Here is a 22,596-nt window from a genome sequence, read left to right on the forward strand (position 1 = left end):
AGTAATCAACCCATGAGCCATTTTCTTCCTGGACCATAATGATCAACCTGACTGCAGTGGCAAGGTGTTAAAGCACCCACACATGTGCTCACACTCAGCAATACATAAATTCAGGTGCAAACAGTCACAACCACTTCTCCACATGCCAGGTAGAAGGCAGGAATATCGCAGACAAAAAGACTAAATTACTTCCTTGGGGTTGTGGCTAGTGCTTTAGGCCCCAGGTCCTTCCATCTGGTTCTGCCTGGGCTTAGTTAGCATGAGAACCACACTGGGTGCAGACCTGGAGTCAGCTACACATCACTGTGCCCTGAGCCCAAGATAGGGCTGGGAAACTGGGCTGAAGTGTCTGATATAGATCTGCCTTGGCTTCCTCCCATCCAAAGGGTAGCACACACTCAGCACACCTGAGTTGGCACCTGGAGTCCCTCTGCCCCTGCAACATCCCTTATATCCACGAAGAATCAGCAGCCCATGAGTAACAGATGCACTTCCTGTGGCTTCAAAGCTTTTATTAGACTGGAATAATTTAAAACACCAGACTGTTAATAGCAACAAATATTTGCAAAAGCACATTTTGCTACTGCTCCATTGCTCCATTGTTTAGTAAGTGTATTTCTTATTAATTTCAAGTATTCTGCTTTGTGCTATAACTGAAGATTTCTTGGAAATTTCTGCTTGACCAATGTATCTCAGGAAGAGAGGAGAGAGGATGTATTAAACTGACCTATTAAAAGGTTCAAAAGGCTGACTTAGTTGTGCAGTGCAAGGGCCCATCACACGACAGAAGGGATCAGTTTGCAGGACGTCACCATCAGACTCCTGGTTTCAATGTTGATATTGAGCAACACAGATGTCAAGAGTGATGAAGGAAGGCTACAGTGCCTATATGAACATGCATGTTCATTTCTTAAACTCTCTGCAATTATTAAGACATCAACCACTACCATAACCTGCTCATCCAGCCTAATATTCCCTGGCTGATTTCTTGGATGTACCGCAACATGTGGAAGAGGCTTAGGAAGGGACTTCAAGGACAGCCAATGATCTTCATTAGTGGATTCAAGGAGGGTATCTCAGGACCTAGGGAAGTACAATAAAGCTCAGAGATCTGTATGAGATCTTGACAGACAGGCTGCCATGACCAGTGTCATTGCCCAAGCAGATGAAGGTAGGTGTGATAACAGAAGAAAGAAGTTTAATGGCTATAAGAGTACTGCATTCAAGAAAGTCATCCAAATGTGCACAAACATTACGGCTGATTTGTTCTTGACAAATGGAAAATGCCTCTTTGTTAACCACCCAGTCTGTTGCTGTTCCAATTGGAAATAAACTTTCCCAACAAAAGTATAGCTCTGTGTAAATCAGATGTCCTGGTTTGTTATTCCCAGAAATCTTCCATCATACAACTACCCCATGACAGGGTGAGGAGCAAGGGCCATGGATTTCTACCATGAAAAAAATAATGGCATAATCTTCTCTTTAGTGATCATTATAGGAAGTCTTTGGTCATAAGGAAGCCAGAAAATCCTGCTAAGTCTTCTCCATGAAGTAGATCAGCTGCTATCTGAATTATAGTAGCCTAAAATGATGAATTACACATGGCGCTGACATTAAATCTTGGTGTGTCCAGCTTTTTTCTGTTTTTTAGATATGTCTACCCTCTATTGGAGAGTCAACATGTGTTGTCACAGGTCAGTTGCCTAATTTTAACCACTAGTGGGGCTTGCTTATCCTGGGCCAGAAATAGGAAGCCGAGTGATGGTCATATGTCTGACAAGGAGCCGGGCAGTGGGCCAAAACACATTTGAGCTGGATGGAATTTCTTGCCACTGTGAAAATGCAGTGCTAAATCTTCCTCCCCCACTCGCCTCTTTACACACAAGTGGATCCCTCTAGTACAGTGAACTGTCACCCGAAACTAACAAGGAGGATGTGTCTCCCAGCAATCTGAGCTTAGGTCAAAAGTTCACCACTTGCCAGCCCCCTATGCCAACTTGGACCAAGATTTCTGGAATGGTTAGAAAAATATTTTAATGTAATTCACCTTGCTATGCTATTTCATTAATAACCTCTAAAAATGCAAAGAGTGCAGCCTTAAAATTCCTTGACATCCTCAGCATATGACTAATAATAATGAAACTTTCTTGCTGTCGGCAGAGCCACTCTGTGAACACTCTGTTTTCCCCGGAGTTTCATGGAGCCTTTAGCAAATGCAGTACATTTGCCATGTCCATTTTTTACAGCATAGTAACTGCTGTTCACCAGGGCTGCCTGAGCTGGCTCTTTGTCCACCCCACCACCCTGCACTCTCCCTGCACTGTGCTATTTTTCTCACAAGAATACTTTTTACAGGCATAGTTTGGACGTGCGTGAAATACTCTTTTACACATTACGTCTTTCTTATTTTCTCTATATTAGTTCTGAGTCCAGCCTCTCACTCTCTTCCAAAATATGTCATCCATGCAAAGCATGGAGTTGTTACCAGCCTGAGACTGTGTGTGCTGAGTGAAAAGGGCTCAGTCCTCAGACTGGGACAGACCGTGTCTGACATGCCATTATATAACATGAAACCAATGTATACAAGACTGACTTTAAGAGCACATTTTACAGAGATCCTCATCTCTATATCTTGCTTCAAGCATTTCTTTCTAAAATAGCCTTTGGAGAGTCAATCGATCCAGAGACTCTGCTCACTGGGGGTAAATCCAGGGCTACTTTCCAAATCACGTCTGCATCCAGGCTTCTAGGACCAGGACTTCATAAAACATGGGATGGTATCTAGAATTAAAATAAATCTAGATTTTTTTTTTCTCTTTGCTCCTGATTTTAGCCCAATGGCAAAAGCAGAGCAAATAGTCAAAACATTTTTATTCTCCACACCTCCAAACTAGTAATGAAACAGAAATCACCTCATCATAATTTTTTAAAAAGCCTTTAGCAAGGCACAATTGTGGCCCATACAGTGTACTCCTTATCAGTCCTTGATAGGTCTGTCTCCACTGCATACCCAAATCTAACAGGATCATGTTCCACAGCTTCCAGTTGGCATGTGAGTATTTGGAGACAACATGCTAGATGACTGGAATAGATCCCTTTACCCTCCTGAAGCCTCCTTCGGACCTGGAAGGTTTGCAAAAACAGTTTTTCTTTGGATCTGGTGGTTTTCCCACCTTGAGAAGCAGTTGAGATCAAACCAAGAGTGCTACCATAAGCCATAAGAGGTTGTAATCCAAAGATGTTCCCTCCAACAAGCTTAGCCAGAGGAACAGTTCCCTGAGGGCTGTCCTTGCCATGACCAATTGCCCAGCCACTCTATTTTTTTATCCAGAGATCTGTTTGTACCACACTCACACAACACCAAAGGCAAACAGGCAGGTTCAGAAAAGTGTAGAAAGATGAAGTGACTAAAAACTATTTTTATAGCTGTATGACCTTCCACTGCATTAATTATAAATTATCTCTTTCCCGATTAATCCCATTTCTTTCCCAACCCAGCCCTGTGCCTGTCTCAATGAACAGTTCATTTTTAGATTAGGGTTGTACCATATGCACCAGGAGTTTATTTCCAAAAACTTCACACACTAACAGATGTAATCTTCTAGCACAGGTGAGACTGATCAGTGAAAGAGTTTTCCAGAGGTGAAATGAGAGTGGAATATTTCTTCAACAATATTTCCATATTTGCTCAATATTTTCCTATTTGTTCAAAAAATTGTCCCAGAAAAAAAAAATTTTGAAGCATTCCAACCTGCTCTAGAAATAAGCAAAAACTAAAGAAAAAGAAACAAAAAAATTATCACATCAGATTAATGACATTTTAAAGTCCAGAATATTCATGAACAGATACAAATATTTCTAGCCTAAATTGCCTTGGATTTTGTAATAACAAAATATTGGATTTGGAGAGCGAATTTTTCATGGCATAGCCATCTAATTTGATTTGTAAAAAACAGAGAGAGACTAGGTTTCCTCCAAAGTATGTGCCACCATTACAGTTCCACCAGGTGTTGTCACAGGAACATGAGCAGTGGGGTTTGGGTTTTTCCACACAGGATTTATCCAAGGTCTCAAATCATCCAGTTGTATGTGTGTAGGAGCAACCGTCTGAGGGGATTGGAAGTGTTCTCTTGCAGGGACTTTCTGGGAACAGCTGCTTTTCAAGACCTCTAGGAGAGACAGAAAGACCTACTTCTGGCATCTTCTGGTTTCAGAGAAGTATCAGCAGCTGGCCTGAACTTTTTAGCCACTGCATGCACTTTTAAACCACTTTTACTGCCTTCTTCATGTTCAGCACGTCAGAATATGTTTGTCTGCAGTTACATCCCATGTGACTGATACACCAGTGGTGTGCCATTCTGAGCAGTCACAAGCCCCATTTACCCAGAAAAGCAGAATGTACATGTATTGTATGCAAGCTGATCAGTGGAAAGTAGTCAATACATGTAAACTAATCGGTTAAATAATTTCAAAGTAATTTAAAGTAAGTTAAGAGGGTTGTGCACACAAGTGTTTCTTTAGGCTCATTCTTACTGTGCTTGTTGTTGGCCCACATTGCCAACCCCCCATCAGCATGATTCTGGAAACTTCTGTTCTTCTGAAAGCCAAGCCTATTCCTGCACTCGTTTTCTTCTCCCTTCCCTGCCTATAGCAAAACATTTCCTTGTTTCCAGCACTGTTGCTCACTGGGGGTCAGCGAGTCTGTGAAGCTGGAAACCACAGTGTACATGGGAGCAGGCTGTTAGAAGCATTTTTCACACATCAACAAGACCTGCCCTGTGTAGTTTTACATAGCATGGTGTGAAAAAAGGTTGTAACAGCCAGCTGGCCATCCACACCAGGAATGCTGCTTATGCAGGGCTGAGATGAGAGTGCAGCTTCCTAGGAAAATGTCCAAATCCAAACTGGGCCTGCAGAAGCGAAGGACACCTGCTGAAGGCACACACAGAATGAAGTCTCACCAAAGAAACTGCAGAAGCCACACAGAGATTGCCAGCTGGCTCCAGCAAAAAAAGGTGGAAATGACGACTCAGGCAGAGAAGGGAGGCATGAGCTGAAAGTTCCCCCCTGTGACAGAAGGATCATCACCAGAAAGCAACAGCATTAGGGAAATCTCTCTCAAAACTATCTAATACACCAGAACTAAATTGTGATCAGTTGTAGTGCTTATAGTAATTAACATGTGATAGGGATTTTTAAAGGTGTTCTAAACGTTCCAAGTAAAGTAGATTTCCAGTCCTCCTTGAAAATGAATTCTTAAAAAATGACTGAAAAATATTAACTCAGTAGGGCTGTGGGAAATCAGTGCTTTAGGTTTTGATCAAGTGTTTCTACAAAAGACAGCAGAAACCTGGAAACCTTACAAGCCCCCTAAGGAGTTTGGAAGTTTTGTCCATGGAATTTTGTCCATGAAACTGCTGCATATTAGCTTTCAGGTCACTCAATGCCCCCAGAAGACAAAATGTTCTTTCAGTCCTTGGTTTAGAAGTTTCCCCATCATATGCCTTAGATCCAAAGGTTTGGCTTATAGATATTAGTTTTTCAGCCTTCTCTTTCCATGATATCCCTCTCAAATTGTCTCTGCTTAGGTATGTGATAATTTTGAGAAATTTGTATAATAGGCTAGCAGGTCGGTAGGTAGATATTAAATGGATAAATGATCTTGGTAGGGACAGCCTAGCGGACATGTAAACTATAAACTACACCTTTCAAAACATTTGGAGCTCTTCAGTGTGAAAAACACTGTATATATTTTGGGCATTTTCCACACATACTTTAAATTATTTTTATTCTTTCTTTAAAGCAAAAGTTTTGACTCTTTTTTGTTGATAAAGAAACTTGTAACCAATCTGTGTTTTAGGACAAATTGTGAGTACAGAAGAACACAGCTGAAGAAACATGTGTGTTGGTAAAGAGATAATTACCTTTTTACTAAGCCAGTGAGGATGGTAATATTTTGCTAAGTGTTTCATGTATGTGTGAAATCATTACTTCAGCATGTGCTCTCTGAGATGCAGAAGAAAACATAGTTCTGGCTAAAGCACATATAACTAGTTGGATCAAACATGGAGTGTCAGGATGCCCTGAATACCCTTTGAAAAATCCATTTTACACTTGTGCCAGCTTTCTCTCATCTGTGCAAAAGCTGTGAGGCACCATTACTGATTTAGGAGATTAGCACATACAATTCATGGAGTAGGAGTCATCTTGCTTTTCTCAAATAAGAGGAGCATACAGGAGGGTGTCACAAGGCAGTTGCTTTCAGGATCCTGGTGGAAGGATCCCTGAGCAGGGAAAACTGGAGAACACTGAACGGATGGACCCTTTTTCTCTGGGGCAACTGACTTTTGACACTGTGACAGGGCAATGCACAAAAACAACATGAAAGAGAACTTGCAACCAACTTCTGAAGCTCCAGTGAAGAGCAGGACATGCACCTCAACCTGCCTGCAAGTAGAAAAGAAGCAGCGTAACCATAATTCTGCACATGCAGAACAAAGGGCAAGAGAGAGCATAGCAGCAAATAGGTTATATGACATCTCTTCTGACACTGGCTTCAAGCACTGTAACTGCACTTGCAGGTCATTGGAGTGTGGCAGCTGGTGTGTTTCACTGGATGATAAAATTTGTCCTCGACCATAAGAACACATTCACCTGGGAGAGAGCACAACCTTCAATAATCAGTGTGTGGCTTCCCCTGGAGCATGGCAGCAAGCTGTGCTCCATGTGGGAAGAGGGAGGAGCAGGATGTCCCATGCGGCAGGAATGCAAGGACTGTGCAGTTTGCTTGGTGCTGGAAGGCGAGAGGCTGAAATATGGTTTGGCATGTGCCAGTTGGAGCTACACACTGAAAGACAAACTTCTGTCCTTGGGAATGCAGGGCTGGGGCAAAGCACACAGCGTCTGGGAGAGAAAAGAGCCCTGAGTATCCTGATCCTCCTCTGGCACATGGAGCTGATGCCAGGCTTTCCCCAACAGCTTTTTCTTGAGTGTTTCTGATTTCCCTGGAAATCACCTGCTTCTCCTTCCTGGTAAGCTACTACCTGCCTGCCCCAGGAAGGTGCACAAGGGCTCCTGATGGCAGCAGCATCCCTGCACAGCAAAACCAGTATTGTGATTTGAAAACAAACTGAGTGAGAGGCTCCAAGTCAGAAATACAATTTAATGAGAAGAAGAAGGAAAAAAAAAAAAAAAAAAAAAAAAAAAAAAAAAAAAAAAAAAAAGCAATAATACAAAAGAAAGACCACTGACAGAATCAGAATACAACCTGAGCAGGGTGATGGAAGCAGTCCAGGTGAGGTGGTCTTCCTGAAGCAGTGATCCCATAGAAAGGTGTGGTAGCTCTGGTCCTCTGGAAATCCAGTGGGTGAGGGCTGCCTGTACTGTCCCAAATCCCAGCTTATATCCAGGTGAGAATGCTTGGCTCCTTCCCCTGGACGGAGCATCTCACAATGGGATGATGAGTCATACAGTGAGTCCTTGATGGCCCATTAAAGAGAGAGAGCTCCCAGAGGGAGTTATCTGTGAGTCATGCAGCATTGATGGCCATTAACAGAAGATGGTGATAGAGTACACCCTATACTACAAACCAGGACAACAAGTAAAGCCAGCCTATTCCCAGGCTGGAAGTAAAGGAGCAAATCAGAACAAGAGACACACAGACTGGTTAAATTGTCCCTGTGATCAGCAATAGACAGTACAATAAAAACTGATGTCTTAATGGTGGGCAAGCCAGTTCATTTAACACACCAGTTGTATTATTTCAACAGACAGGGACACAGAAATAACTTTGAGCTACCTTTCTGTTGCCCTATGCATGCATTTGGCCAGCTCTTCAGCTTTCCTACTCTCCTTTCCAATAAACCATGCTCCCATCTCACCAGAGAACTCCCTGTATCAATTTCTGAAAAATGTCATCCAAAAATTATGCCAAATTCTGAAGCTAAATGAGTCCTGTCTTAATTTCTTGTGAAGCAGTAACTCCAAGTATGTGCCAAACCATGTGCTTGGTTCTTACCAGCTATATACAGAATCTCAACAAAAATTGAAAGGTAATTTTTAATGTTTTCCTCAATTGCATTATCTTTCTGAAATGAAAATTGTGTTCTGTTACCTTCTATAAAACCTGGATCTGCATTTCAAAAACTTAATTTTTTAGAATAGTATATCCATCAATTTAACTCAATAGACAAGTTCTTCTTCAAGGTACACAAGCCTTATTCAACAGAAATGTGAGGATGGCTTACGTTCTCCAAGCCCATAAAGAGCCCATTACCTCCTGTGCCAGCTGATTCATAGGTGTGTGCAAAAGTCTTTGCTGTTTAGGGAAGTGCCCACCTCAGCATGAGAAGAGGTTATTCTTAAAAAGTGCAACCATTCTGCATGAAGACCCCAGCACATGAGCATATGAGCATTGCAATTTGCCTTTGAGAGTGTGCTTTTTGTGTGGAATTTCATTTCATTCACCCTTATTCTAATAATCTTGTGTACAAGCAAGCACATGAAGCACAAACTACATGTCCTCAATAAATTCTGGAGCATTGTTGTTTATTGCAAATAAGTCATCTGCGTACTAATATCTTACCTTTCCTTATTAAAAGAGCTAAATTTACACAGCTACCAATCCAAAACTAAGTCAGAATTTCCATCTGGGCTACAATATGACCATGTAAACACTGTTTTTCAGTGGTTGGGATGCAAAATATAGATATTATGAAAATCAAATGACATATTATTTTGTCCCCTTCTCCCTCACTCAGTGCATACCTGTTTGTTCATTCTTTTCTTATTGTCCTTCTCTCTCTTTCTCGTTTGTTTTTCCAACCTCATTTCTGAAGACGGAGTTGGATTTTGAAGCTGTGAGGACTAAGTTCTCTATTAAATATAACCATTAAAAAAAAAAACCCTAAATGTAGGCCTTGTTCAGTTTCATAAAGTCAGGATATTTTCCAGGCCCTGAAATCATCCCTATTTACACTTTACCCTGGAGCTACATTATTTGGGGCAATTTCTAGGCAATGAGAACACAATTCCCTGTAGCATGGCTCCACCTCCAGTGTTTTGCTATGAATGTTCTTTTTATTTTATTTTGCAATTTTGTTACTTAAAGATACTCTGTTACCATTTTCTAGCAGCATTCAGTCAAAGCTTAGCCAAGTGCGCACTGAATAAAACAGAAGTGAAGCAGTGAGCCTCTTCGTATGATATAATATTGCCCACTCTGAGCAATTAAAGTTTCCACTTGTAGAAGACTTAATCAAGGAAGTTAAATGAGAGCCTTTCTTGTCCACATCCCAGCCTCATATTGTTGGCAGTACACTGAAGTCTGTACAGACATTAAAAGACCTTATCTGTTTGTGCTCTGCTGAAAACCTGATTTTCTTGTTTCCTTGCATCGAGGTGCTTACTCTCTCAAGCTGCAGTCTTCCTCTGCCACCTACCTCCCTCTGTCTGAAATAATATCTAAAAGAGGGGAAAGAAAGATGCTTCTAAAATGAAGGCATTTACAGGAATTAAAGCCATTGTATAAAACCACTTTTTTTTTTTCAAAACAAAATGTGCACAGGTACGACTGTGCAACCAAAATCACTGAGACTGGATGTGGCAGAGGATATATATGTTGCAATTACATCAGGAGTTTAGCGCCTGTATTAATAGGTATTGTGCTTAAGAAACCTCAAAAGAGTGCAGACACAGCTTTTTTTTGGCTTTCACATGAAAGTAATTTTTTAAAAAAGTAAAATAAAACATAATTCCCCCTATTTTGTATGTAGAGGTGCCTGTTAAGGAAAATTTTCACTGAAATTATCTTCCTGCTTTGAGCACAGAAAAGGTGTGTACTGTAGGTATTATATACAAATACAAAAGATGTATCTTGGTGAATCCCAGAACAAGCCAGATTCAGCTTCTGGTGGCTCAGTGCTGAGGTGGGAAAAGAGATGCACACTGATCCAGCTCAGTTCATTATGTGCCAGAATACCTGCATCAGAAAAGCTGCTGTCCCTGCCTCTGAGGGCAAAACTGAGTCTGTTCCTATGCTGACCTGAGAAAGTAACTTCCATGAACTTTCCCATTGCAAAATCAAGCCCTAAATTCAATGCTTTCAGTGTGTTCTCACGCGTGTGAATGTATTCCCTCGTGGCAGCTCTGGATTTCCCTCCCAGCCTTGCATAATGATCTCTTCATCTGCCACCATCAGTAGAGGGGAGACAGGTGATGCCTCTGGCCCGTCAGGGCTGGGCAGGACGGATGAATGACATGGGCCAGATGCTGCACCCTGAGCTGGGCTGCAGCTCCCCTGGACACACATCAGGGAGCAAAAATCACCACGTACATTCCAGCTGCTGCACAGCATGTCGCCGGAGCAGACGTGCTGTCACATGTACAAATGCACACCAAACAGGATCCGTACGTGCGGCTAATTAGCAGCTAACAGTCAGTTCTTTGACACGTAAGGGGGGGAAAAAAAGGAAAAGGGAAAAAAAGATCATACCTTCAAAGGAAGATCAAAATTAACTATACAAGCACTCTGAGACTGAAACACAGGTTTTTCAGGACAGTGAAGGAGACAATTAAGTCAGTGATATGTGTCCCCTGATTTTTACTTTGTATTTTACTATATTTGTAATACTGATTTTTATCTTTAATGTCAGTTAATTCAGTATCCACAAAAACTGCCAAGCCAGAAGCTCTTGAGTCTAAAGTCTTCTGCATTAATACAGACCCAGAGGCTGGACCTCAAAAACATCCCTGAGAACACCATGGTAACAGTTGCCAAGCCCTAAAAAAACAAAAAGCTTTTAAGGATGTACAGCACAAAGACTGACAAGATAAGAAAGAGGAACAGCATTATCTTTCTTCATTAATTTCAGCCAAATTTGACCCATGTAAACTCACAAGTAGCGCATTCATCTATGAGTTAAGTATGTGCTGAGTCCTACAGGCAGGTTGAGGCATCAGACAGTAAAGTAGACAGCAGGAGCAGGAAGATGAATGAAACTGAATTTTTCATCTCATGGAGGAGGCACTGCACAATTTAAGTGATACACACAGCAAATAGGCAAAAAACCTGAGAAACAAGTCAACACACAATCCACAGTATTTAGAAATATGACTACAGCCACATAGGAGTATAGTACATGAACATTGCATAGGAATATTTGTATTAGCTCATTTGTGGACTGTGCAAGATGACCATCAGTAACTTGAAAATTGATATGAAATCACACCGATAAATTTAGCAGGTAACATCGTAACAAAAAGACTGCTGAATAAAGTGTGAATTGAGACATTTGGCAATATCTGAGTCCATTGCTGAGTCTCTTAGAATTCTCAAGAACAAACAGCACATGAATGGAGCTGTTTGAAAAGTTGCACATCTACGACCAAGGAAGACAAGGGATGGAAATTGTCTTAGAAAGGATGACTGTACAAGGCATCATCAGCAGGTGTCATAGGCTCACATGGGATCATCAGTTTTCAGCCTAGTTACTTGCAATCTCAGCTAGTTATGCAAGAGTTTACAAGAAATTCCAGGAGGTCCACAATACCATCAGCTCCTCACCACCAAGCAGTCCTTGTCTTTTATGTACCTGTAATATCAAAACTGAAAATACAGTGGTCATCTAATGGGAGAATACATCAGTATGATGCCTTTAAAATTGTGTTATGGCAAAAAACTCCAACAGTTGCAAAGAAGGTATTTTACTTTGTGTGTACCTTCAGCAAGAGAAATGTTAGAAAAATAAAAAATTCTTGCCTCATTTTAAAACAACATTGAAAAAATGGCATAGGTTGCAAATAAATGGTACAAAAACTATTAGTAGTTGCAGTAGAAATTTAAGGAGCTCCATCAATTTTGGCTGGAAAAAATACTATATGGAATAAAATCATTCTCATAAGAGAAAATATTACATACAAAAGGACTGTTTAGATAAGTGAACTAAGGCATTACATGAATCAACAGCTGGAGGCTAAAGCCAAGCCAGCCCAAGCTGGAAGAGAAAAACACTGAAGGCTGTTAAGCAGCGTGGCAAACGGCTGCAGCGAGGGCTGGATTCTCCACCCACCTCATGGTATCTTCTATTTGGAAAAGTATGCCTTACTGGAAACAGAAAAAGTCTCTCTGAACTTCTGAAGAAGTATGTTATGAACAGCAAGAATGATATATCTAGTACGATTTGAAAACCAGAAATGTCCCTTCTGATGATAAGTATTTAATCCTTTCATTGAATGTGATAATACTCAGTGCTCAAACCTTCGCACAGGAGAGGCTGGCAGGCTAGCACTGGATGTAGGATTTCCAGGGAAGGTGAGCAACAAATGTGGTCAGTGCTGATATGTTTTTGTCCCAGTCTTTCTGAATATTGATGTTTAGTTTCATGATCTGTTTATCTGATGAACCATTTGCTGTAATACCCAATTCTTGTTTTGTGAAAAGTTCCAGCTTAGTTAGAAGATAACACTGACTTGCTTTATAGGAATGTTTTCTGAGGCAAGTTGTAATTTTCTGCATCTAGCTGTTTTTCAGAACCTATAATTCTTTATTCTTAACAAGATTTTCTTTTCGTATTACTGCTGTGAAATATTTACTGGTGTATGGCTTAGGAGTAGGCCCATGCCAATGCAGTACACAGCCAGTTCTTAACCCATATCCTTTCTAAAACTGTGCTTTCATTTACTGCTGTCATAATTTTCTCTCTGAGGTAACTCAGCTGTTTCTTTCCAAGATTTTTAATTCCTTACGTGACTCAATCCACCTAAATTCTTTAGTTAAGACCAAGGAAGATTGTTTTATATAATGGTAAATACACAGTGAGATCATTAGTGAATTATAGTTTCTGACTGTTGGTTTCCAGAATAATTTCCTATACCGGGACTAATTTCACGGATGCACCAAAGAGGAAAGATACTGCCAGCATTTTTGCATGAATGTTTGTATTGCTCTGCATTAAGACACTGAAGTTTACTTGTGTCTTACACTGCACATTTGTAGAGTAGAATAGCTGCCTCTAAAAGAGACCTGATTCATACCAAGCCCGCATCAGACCCGATTTCCCCAGCATATACTTGAGCATGAGGTAAAACCCCTAAATTCATCCCTCAAGGAGAGATTCTCCAGGGTACACAAGCTGGACCACCTGCCACATCACAGCACACAGTCACATATGTTGCTGTTTCACCTTGGGTTTCTCCACACAAGAGAATGCTCAGCCTTGGCCAGTGTCAGGTCCAAACTTTGCTATGGCACAGAGTCCTGGTGAAGGGCTGGTCCGAAGAGCAGGAAGGCATGGTGTGTCTTTGGAGCATGTGTTCATTGTACTTACCCTCTGAGAAATGGGCTTCTTTTGGTACCTTGCCCAGCATACTCTTACCTTTGAAACAGGCACAGGTCTGTGTGCTGGGAAAGCTCCCTGCCTCTCACAAGCAGGGACACAGGAGAAGTGAGATCCCGTTGTCCCAAGTGAGATCCGTCAGTCTCTCACCGTGAGGAGGGAAGGGCTGCTCTTTAGCTGACTGCTTTAATTTGGACACCAGCCACAGAGTGAGTCCTTCCCTCTACTGTGACTATTTGCTTACTGTTCAGGAGAAGTAAAATTGCAGAGTATAAGTTGCATTTCTTGTTTTAAAGCATAATACCCAAACGTCATCGTCTCATTTTCTTGACCATCAGCACAAAATTGACTCTGATAGGGGAAGGAGCAGCACTGAGGCAGAGCACACAGCCGCAGTTTTTCAGGCTGCACTGAGGTATAGAAAACGAATTTCCCAAACTAGAATAGGGAAAAAGAGATTTGTTTAAATATGAATGTTGACACTTGCACCTGGTGCAGAATATATTGAAACATGCTCATTAGGCACTGAAATACAATTTTGGTGGACGACAGGCATTCAAAACTATTTCTAGCACTTGGAATATAAAAATGGCACTTTGAGGAATACAAAATAGAGTCAATGTTTTGTTTTAAATATGCAGTTTTTCTGCTAAAATTAGTTTTACTATTTCCAGGTCTTCAGAATTCAAAGTGTTCATTGTTTTCAGATTTTCCCCAATACTTTTGTAACCAAACAGCATTTGAAAACTGAGTAATATTCTTTCTCTTGTATTTTCTATATTTCTTTCTGCTTTATTACAGGTGCTTAAAACGAAATAAAATGGGTCTCTTCTCACATTAGTTGTTACCTGTACCATGAAGCTGAACATTTTAAAGAGTTGATATTGAAATGAAAACTTAGATCTCGGTTAAAAATAATTTGCAGCCTATGCAACTCCTTTAAAATGAGCAGTGAAGATACATTCACCTATTTACAACTTTGTGTCGTACTCAGCAGAAAGCCAGGGAGTAAATCCAGTTTACCTTCATGATAATTTGTTGCTTTGACATGACTTTGCCCTCGGCGTTGTTTTAGTTTCTATTAAATGCAAAAGCATCGCCGTTCCCGGGATTTGTAATGATTCAAAAGTTTCTGGAGAAATTCCTTCTCGAGAGCAACTGTTTTTTCCTCCTTCGATTTATCAGACTTCTCAACTCCTGTGGCTTTGGTGGTGGCATTTTCCAGCGGACGCCGGACTGGGTGGGATTTGGATGGGGTCACCCCGATCCCTGCCTTTCCCGGAGTTCCACTTCGCCCGGGCCAGGAGCGGAGACCGACGAGGCTGGGGGGCAGCAGGGGCATCCTCCCCCGGGGGCAGCACCCGGCACAGGAGGCACGTGAAATGTAATGAAATAAATGAAATATAATAAAAAGCAGCGGGAGACGGGTTGACTCGCTGGGTAAGTCCCCATCTTCCGCCGAGCCCCGGATTTCCCCCGCACCCCGCCAGCCCCCTGCGTGGCCGGAGCTCCCCCTGCGCCTCCCGCCCCGCTGCTGCCGGGCAGTCCCGGCTGGGAACGGGGGTCTCCCGCTGCCCCCGCCTCTGCAGCCCGCCGGGCCCGGGGCTGAAATTCCCCCGGCGGCCGGGGAGCCCCTCCTGCCCCGGCGCATTTGCGGGAAGGAGCCACGCTATAGGAAGGGCAGAAGGCAAGGAAAGAAGGCAGAGAAGGGGTGTCAGCACAGCCCAGCGCAGCCTCATCCCCCCTCACTCCTCCCACCAGTGCGTGGTGCCTCTTAACCCCCGGGAACCTCCCTCCCCCGAAGCATTACTCCACTTTGCAGAACACGAGTTGATGAGAAAAAAAATCCTTGTCGGCCGCGGCCAGCCATGAGCTGTTTGGATGTTATGTACCAAGTTTACGGTCCTCCGCAGCCCTACTTCGCAGCAGCCTACAGCCCCTACCACCAGGTACGTGTGGGGGACAGCGGTGAAGAAGCAGAAGGTGGGAGGGGTATCGTCTGGAGGATGGCCGTCTGGGGCCTCACCAAAGGGAAAAAGGGAAAAGGAGAAGGGGAGGGGAAAGGGGGGGCGGGAGGGGGGGAGATCTGGGAGCCTGCGATGGTGAGCGGAGCAGAACCGCATCCCACCTTGGCGCGGGGCTCGGCAGGGTACGTAACACGGCGGCAAACGACGGGATACAGGATGCCTTGGGCGCGAGGGCGCGATTTAACCCTCTGGAGGATTTTTAGGGGAGTTGTTTGCTTGTTAATTTGTTTTAAAATGTTTGCTTGTTTGTTTTCTATGTCGGGACGGGCTACTTCCGAGCGCGGCGGGTCTAGGTAGTGATTAGTGATGTCCACGGTGTGTGGGGACAGGCGGGAGCTGCGAGGCCGGGCTTCCCGGGGCATCGCTCACCCCTGCGCGCCGGCATCCCGGCCGCTGCCACTTGGTGCAAAGATTTTACACCCGCCTCGGAGGAGTGCTCCGGAGTTACGCTTTGGAAGTGGGGGAGGCGAGAGAGACGGGAGGTTGCGGGGTTTCCCCGGTCCGGCGATGGCAGAGGAAGCTGCGGCTGCCAAGGGGAGCAAGGGGCTGCAGGATGCTCCCCTCTCTCGGGACTCTCTCGGCGGCTGCGGGACCCCGGGACGTGCCCCAGCCCCGCGGCTGCCGGCAGCGGCCGTCGCCTGCGGGACCCGCGGGTGCTTCCTGAGCTGGAGCCACGTCCCGCCGCCTCACTGCGTGTAGCTCCTCCCGGGCGGTCGCGGGCGTCTGCTAATCCCGAGGTTTCGCGAAAAGGATCGCTCCGGCCGCGGGGATGTTTCGGGCACGCACGGCTCGTGGTGCGCGGGGATCTGCCGGCTCCGGGACGCGCACGGTCCCGCGTGGGTCAGGCCCGGCTCCCCGGGCTGCACCTGCTGCACATCGCTTTCCTTCTAACCCTCTGCCTTCCCAGTTTTTCCCTCGCCCTTATCTCTTCCAGAAATTAATTCCTTCCTCCCCAAGCATAACTAAAAAGGGACGGATATAGAGAACAGCGCCCCGGGCCCGAGGAGGGTGCAGCCCCCGCCGTGCCGGGCCGGGGCCAGCGGCGTGGCGGTCCCTGTGCAGCCTCCAGAGCCCCGCAGCGGGGCCCAGGACCCGTCACAAATAGCAGATGATGTCTTCCTCCACCTTGCTTCCCTCCCACCACCCCCTCAGCCCCCGGCTTATGACATTATTAAGGGGGATGATCATTACCTCAATGGCCGAACAAGCAGCCAAGCGGAAAGGCGGTAGTCGCGACGAGTGACATTATCAAATATATCGCGTGTCTTGGCCCGAGTCTCTGCCCCGTCTCCTCGGTTCTTCCCCCGCGGGCCGCCCCAAGGCTCTGCCCGCAGCGGCCAAGCCCGGGCTCGGCGTCCCAGCGCTTATGGCTAAGAAACTCTCAGCAGCTGCAGAAACGCTAAGGCGCAAAAAGACGGGAAACATCCGGCAAACTTCACAACGCCCGCTGTTTTCCCACTCGACGGAGCCCAGTAAAAGGAGATTAATCTTGTAGTAAATACCTGGAGCCTCTTGGTGTCCAGGGAAATGCCGAGTTTTGCCCTGAAGTGTGTTTGGGACTGTCAGTCTTTTTTCCCCTCTCTTTGCTCTGTCTCGCCGCTGCGGGTTACGGGACACTCTTTACACCAGACAGATTTTCGGAGCCAGAGACCGAGCGGCTCTCGCTTTCTCCCAGCTGCCGGCGCTGCTCCGTGGGTGCTCGGCCGTCGTCCGCCCATGCCCCCGCATTGCAGCCCCTTGGCGGCCGCCGTCCCCTCCGGAGCCAGCTGCAAAGAGCCTTTCCTTGCGGAGTTTGGTGCGGGGGACCCGGCAGCGTGACTCCCACCCCGCCGCGCCTTCCCCACCCGGCGGCTGTTTGGCTCCATCCCGTTCGGCATCCATGGGTTTCTGTCCCCCGCCCTATTTGCAGTTCCTTCGCAGCCCCCGGACCACAGAGGGCGAGATGGGGGTGTGGGGTTTGTGATGTACGCTGAGGGACCGGCGGGCAGCCGAGGACCAGACTTTGGCATCCCCTGGGAAAGACCGAGGGAGAGGGCTCGGCGCCACGAGCGGGATAGCACAGGGCGGGCCAGCGCACCTTGGCGTGCTGCGTGACCGGCTCCGTTTTCTTTCCTTCCCTGCAGAAACTCGCCTTTTACTCCAAAATGCAGGAAGCCCCGGAGAGCGGCAGCAGCCCCAGCGCCGGCAGCTCCTTCTCCAGCCACCCCGCGGCCAGCATCAAGGAGGAGGACTGCAGCCCCGAGAAGGAGCGACCCCCCGAGGCCGAGTACATCAGCTCGCGCTGTGTCCTCTTCACTTACTTCCAGGGGGACATCAGCGCCGTGGTGGATGAGCACTTCAGCCGGGCGCTCAGCCAGCCCAGCAGCTTCTCCCTGGGCAGCGCGAAGGCGGCGCGGAACGCGGGCTCCTGGCGGGGTGAGCGCCCAGCGCGGGGGGCGCGGGGGATGCGGGGGCCGGCGGAGGCCTCTCCCCTCTGGGCCGGGACCTTATCCCGCCTCGGCCGCGCAGTCCGGCTCTCTCCTCCCTCCCACCAGGGGCTGCTGCCCTGCAGGCATCCCCTGGGGTCCCAGGCGAGGAGCTGCCTGCTGCTTGGCCCTCTTAGGGTAAAAAAGGAAAGAACAAAGCCCTTCAGATTATGCAGCGGTAGGGCATGGCCCAGGGGGAAAGCAGCCTGAGGGGTGATCGGCGAAAAAAAAATGCAGGTGCTTTACCTGAAGGGGGCTACCACCCAACTAGCAGCAGAGTGACTCCCAAACTGTGACTGTGACCAGTGTATTCCCCACCGACCCCAGCTTTCAGTTTAGAATGGTCACAGGGATGGGAGCAAAGCAAAATGCAAATGTGGGAACCATCTCATCAGCTTCCCATCTCTAAAAAACATGTTTATGTGCCTCCCTGTATCTTGCCCTGCACGTATCACCACCCTGATTGCTGCTGGAGTACTGACAAGGACTCTTAAGTTTCTGGAAACAAGGGCTTCCAGACCTGCCCATGGCCACACGCTGACAAGGCCAAGGCTGTGGCTTATCCACAGCTCTCTGTATCCATGCCTGATTCACGCTGGACAGGCCCACGAGGGTAGTCAGGGCAGAGGGAAATATCCTTCCTCACACCTCACCTGCCAGAGGGTTAGGGCTGGCACTTCCTTGTGGGCAGTCTCAGTAACCCTCCCTCACAGGGCCACCTGCTCGGCCAGGACTGGTTTCCCAGATGCTGCACAGATTGCTATATGTAGTGTTTAAGACTATTTCATGGGTGAGAAATATTCAGTGCTGGAATTGATGGCAGTAGAGGAGGTTTTTTTGCTCATCGTGAACTGTTCCCCCTCCTCCCAAGCAATGCCAAGGCTCAGAGCTGACATACTTCCCTGGCAAAAAGTATTAGGAACATGGTTTTATTACTTTCAGGAACAGTGTACTTGCCCAGTTAATAATGCATAACATCTATTTGTGTTATTAATAATCACCAGCCCATCTTGAACATCGTGAATTGGGCTAAGAAAATGTAGAGTCCTTTTCCTTTGCCTTGCCAATCTCCAAAGTTCTGCTCATGGTTTCCCAAACATGTTGACAATATACTTGAGAAAGAGACCTCTGTAATAGATGGAGAATTCCCCTCAGATACTTGAGTAATTCAAACTTGCCTTTAGTTATATTTCTCACTGTTCCTGCCCACTTTGCAACTCCACTGAGGCAGCAGCTGCTTTCCAGGAAGCATTGGGCATAAATGCTTAGACAAGGAATTATTACAAAAAAAAAAACAAGAAAAACCCAATCCTCAAAATTTAAGTGGTGTATAGAAGCTCTCACTCAGTTTCCCCTACTGAAGAAAAGAGGTGTTTCTCTCACCTTATGTAACAACCTTTTGCCCATCTACATATTAAAGGAAAGCTGGAGGATATAATTGCAGTTTCACGGATAAGCCATAGGTTAGGTGTGTTGAATGTTTAGTTGGAGAGGAATCTGTACTTGTTTTGAGCAAGTTCTTATGTTTGCCGGTTTTTCGTGGAATAAAGGGAATGAAAGGACCGATTTGGGCGGATCAGGGAAGGACAAAGCCCTACGGGAAGGATATAGGGACTTGTGGGGTGTGCTCACTGCTGACTTTCTTTCCCACTTCCTTCACCCAGATGGTTCCTTCCCGATGAGCCAGCGCATTTTCCCGCCGTCCTTCTGGAACAGCACGTACCAGCCCTCCTCGGTGCCCGCCAGCCTGAGCAGCCCCCTGGCAGCCGCCGCCCACAGCGAGCTGCCCTTCGCCGCTGCCACCGACCCCTACGCGCCCACCTCCCTGCACGGCCACCTGCACCAGGGCGGCCCCGAGCCCTGGCACCACGCCCACCACCACCACCACCACCACCACCACCCCTACATCGGGACACAGAGCACTGCCTACCCCCGCCCCGCCGCCATGCACGAGGTCTATGGGCCCCACTTCGACCCCCGCTACGGCTCTCTCCTGGTGCCCACCGCCTCCGTCCGCCCCCACCGCCTCACGCCCGCCTCCGTGTCCGCGCCGGTCAGCCCCCCCTGTGAACTGGGCAAGAGCGAAGCGGGCGCTGCTGCAGCCTGGACCACACCAGGCCCCTTCCCCAATGCCACAGGAGACATGGCACAGAGCATTGGCCTCAATGTGGACACAGGTAATGAGCTGCCCTCGGTCTCTCCAGGTGCCCTGGCTCAGCTGCACCCCTGCTCCCTGATTCCACACTGTCCATAGCAGTAGGTAAGGTCTCATGGGGAGTGGCTGAGGTTCTGCTGTGGGAGAATGTAGTGAGGGTGGAAGCCCCATGTGTGACACCCGTGCTCTACTCTGGGTGCTCTCCTTGGGGCTCTCAGGCCAGACAAGATAGCAAAGGGAGGACAGGACAGGCCAACACATCAGATCTCCACAACATTATTGGAATTTCTGATGCCCTCAAACATACCCTGAGGCTACAGATTGCTTTGAGGTACTTTTGTCCTGGCCCTGGTCTTGCTCCTACATTGAGAAGCAAGAGCTGGGAGCAGAATGGAGCAGCCCAAAGATCAGTTCTTGGCCCCATCCATGTGCTGCCCTGAGAGGTCATTTCTAGACACCATGCAGATCAATGAACTAGCTCCTCTCCTTATTTACCTTTTCCTTCCAGTTTTTGAGAAGAAAGTGCAATTACATTTGCTGAGCAAAAAAGGCAGTGGTCTCCCCTGGTAGTGCCTGTTGGGGTGTCTGGAATCAAGGCTGTGGCCATAATGCTGGCAAAAATGGGTACACAGGCACAGTCAGCAGTGATAGATCCTGAGTCAATGTTGTGAAGGGAAGGAAAGTCTGCTCCATGCTGGTTTTGTTATTGCAGTCACTAATGGTTCCTTATGGTGTCCTCACGTTAAGCAGGAGGGATGTGTGCCTTTCTCCAGTCTGGCTTGGGCTCTTCTCCTTGTTTCACAGCCTTCTGGGGCTCTGAAGATCCCATGCTTTAGACTGATCTCAGCTGGCAAGAAATGCAATTTGTTTTCCTCTGCTCTTAAATGCCTGTACCTATTTTTCTTCTTCCTTTTTTTTTTTTTTTTTTCTTCTCTCCGTTCTCAGGTTTGCAACCTCAGGATAAAAGCAAGGATCTGTACTGGTTTTAGAGCTGTCCTTCACTCTTCTTCCCCTGGCTCTCCCCTGTAGCTCTCTACCCGTTAGACATGGTGGCATTCAGAGCTGAAATCGGGTCAGTTTGTAACAGCTTCTGATCTTGGTTTGCAGCTCGCCGTTACTCCTTCTGTGGTGGATCCCTTCTGAGCTGATGTGCTGACTCAAAGACTCTCAGATCCCCCCTTGCCCTTTTCCAAGCCCACTGTGGCCCTGCTGCTCGGGGAAAGACAACGGGATTTAGAAGGACCTGGCATTGCAAGGGCAATACTTTAGACGTGTTTCGGAAAGGAAAGTCGTTCTGTTGCAAGAGGAGAGCCAAAGACATTGAACTTCTATTTAAGCAGACCCCACACCAGACCTGCAGCCAAACTACTCTGAAAGAGTCAAATGGCATCTTGGATGGTGATGCAAAACCACTGGCCTTCATACAGGCAACAAGAGGAAATTGTGGGGCTTTTTTTAGTGGTGTGAATATTTTTTTTATGGCCGTGAAAGTTTTTTCTTGAATGCAACCATGGGAAAGCTACTAAGCAGTTTTGAACTGGATTTTCATTTTGCATTATAGAATAGTAAAAGGAGAAGAAATTGGAACTCATCAACGTTTTTGGACTATCAAGGAACTGGTCAGATTTTTCAGTTTTGTGGTTGTGAGTGGCAAGTGTCTGACTGGGGCCACCTGCCCTGGACTTACAGATATGCAGCTGTTCCCCTCACAACTGCTTGAATCCCAGAACGACAAAAACCAAGGTGGCACTTCTCAGAGTCTGGCACATTTTCGTTGGCTGTATAACAGTTTTTTGGTTGGGGGGGGGGGGTGTTTGTTTGGTTTTGGTTGGATTTTGGATTTGGTTTCATTTTTTCTTTTTTTCTTTTTTGTTTGTTTGTTTGTTTGTTTTTGTTTTGTTTTGTTTTCTGGTTGGTTTGTTTTGTTTTGTTTTTTGTTCTTTTTTACAATAAACATTTTCTGGTGAAAGTTAAACCCTCTTAAAGCAAGGGGAGAAAGGAATCTGATGAAGAATGGCTCACCTCCAACCCAACAGTCTTCAAAGGGAAAACCAGAACGAAAAGCACATGATGGACATTAGTTCTGAGTTGCCTCTAACACTTCCCTTTGTCTACTTGTTGCTGTCATTTTGCCACTTTAGTAGTTGTTTTGTTTGGGTTTTTTTGAAAGGGGGAATTAGATATTTAACAGTAGCAAAGCTGTATTAAAGGTGTCTCCGTCTTTCACCTTGTGTACTTTAATGAAGAATTAAAGCTAAATAAGAGAAAGAAAGCAAACTGGGAGCTGCAAGATGAAGAAGAAAGTATATCTCTCATATGGATGAAGTGAGTTATTTTATTATTTTGCATGAAAGATAAATAGAAATCCCAGCAGCTGAAAATATTTTCTTGGTGAGTAAAATACACAGAGATAAATACAAAAGATAAGAAAATATAACACCATTGCAGTGCTACATTTTAGAGTACGGTGTGTCTGTAAAATTGGTTGAAGTAAGGGAGCTGCTTCTTATTTCTTCTGCTAGAAGAGGGGGCTGTAGCATATAGAATTGCTATTGCAGTGGTAAATTAAAATGTTACTACCAGATGATGAATAATTAATGAAACAGGGCAGAAAT

General features: G+C 45.9%; 1 protein-coding gene and 1 long non-coding RNA gene across 5 annotated transcripts in view; both read left to right on the forward strand.

Annotated features, from left to right (window-relative positions):
- Positions 1-22,596, forward strand: part of LOC136359053 (uncharacterized) — a 945,479-nt gene that overhangs the window by 538,703 nt on the left and 384,180 nt on the right. The gene's annotated exons all lie outside the window — the stretch shown is intronic.
- On the forward strand, positions 15,081-21,803 carry VGLL2 (vestigial like family member 2). 3 transcript variants are annotated; one of them, XM_066314328.1, is made up of 4 exons: positions 15,081-15,283; positions 17,485-17,776; positions 19,491-20,045; positions 20,910-21,803. In XM_066314328.1, the coding sequence occupies exons 1-4, from the start codon at positions 15,203-15,205 to the stop codon at positions 21,008-21,010; spliced, it is 1,029 nt and encodes a 342-aa protein (XP_066170425.1). In that variant the 5' UTR covers positions 15,081-15,202; the 3' UTR covers positions 21,011-21,803. The 3 variants fall into 3 exon arrangements, with proteins under 3 accessions (XP_066170425.1, XP_066170426.1, XP_066170427.1); XM_066314329.1 differs by having other exon boundaries at positions 19,491-20,003; positions 20,927-21,803; XM_066314330.1 differs by having other exon boundaries at positions 19,491-20,003; positions 21,089-21,803.

This window comes from Sylvia atricapilla, chromosome 3 (assembly GCF_009819655.1).
Source record: "Sylvia atricapilla isolate bSylAtr1 chromosome 3, bSylAtr1.pri, whole genome shotgun sequence".
Lineage (NCBI taxonomy): Eukaryota > Metazoa > Chordata > Aves > Passeriformes > Sylviidae > Sylvia > Sylvia atricapilla.

What these genes read in the sequence shown, in the direction of transcription:
- VGLL2 (XM_066314328.1), top strand. Translation starts at nt 15,203, where the DNA reads ATGAGCTGTTTGGATGTTATGTACCAAGTTTACGGTCCTCCGCAGCCC. An exon ending in CCTACAGCCCCTACCACCAG is followed by an intron (nt 15,284 to 17,484) that starts GTACGTGTGGGG and finishes CCTTCCCTGCAG; the next exon opens with AAACTCGCCTTTTACTCCAA. An exon ending in GAACGCGGGCTCCTGGCGGG is followed by an intron (nt 17,777 to 19,490) that starts GTGAGCGCCCAG and finishes TCCTTCACCCAG; the next exon opens with ATGGTTCCTTCCCGATGAGC.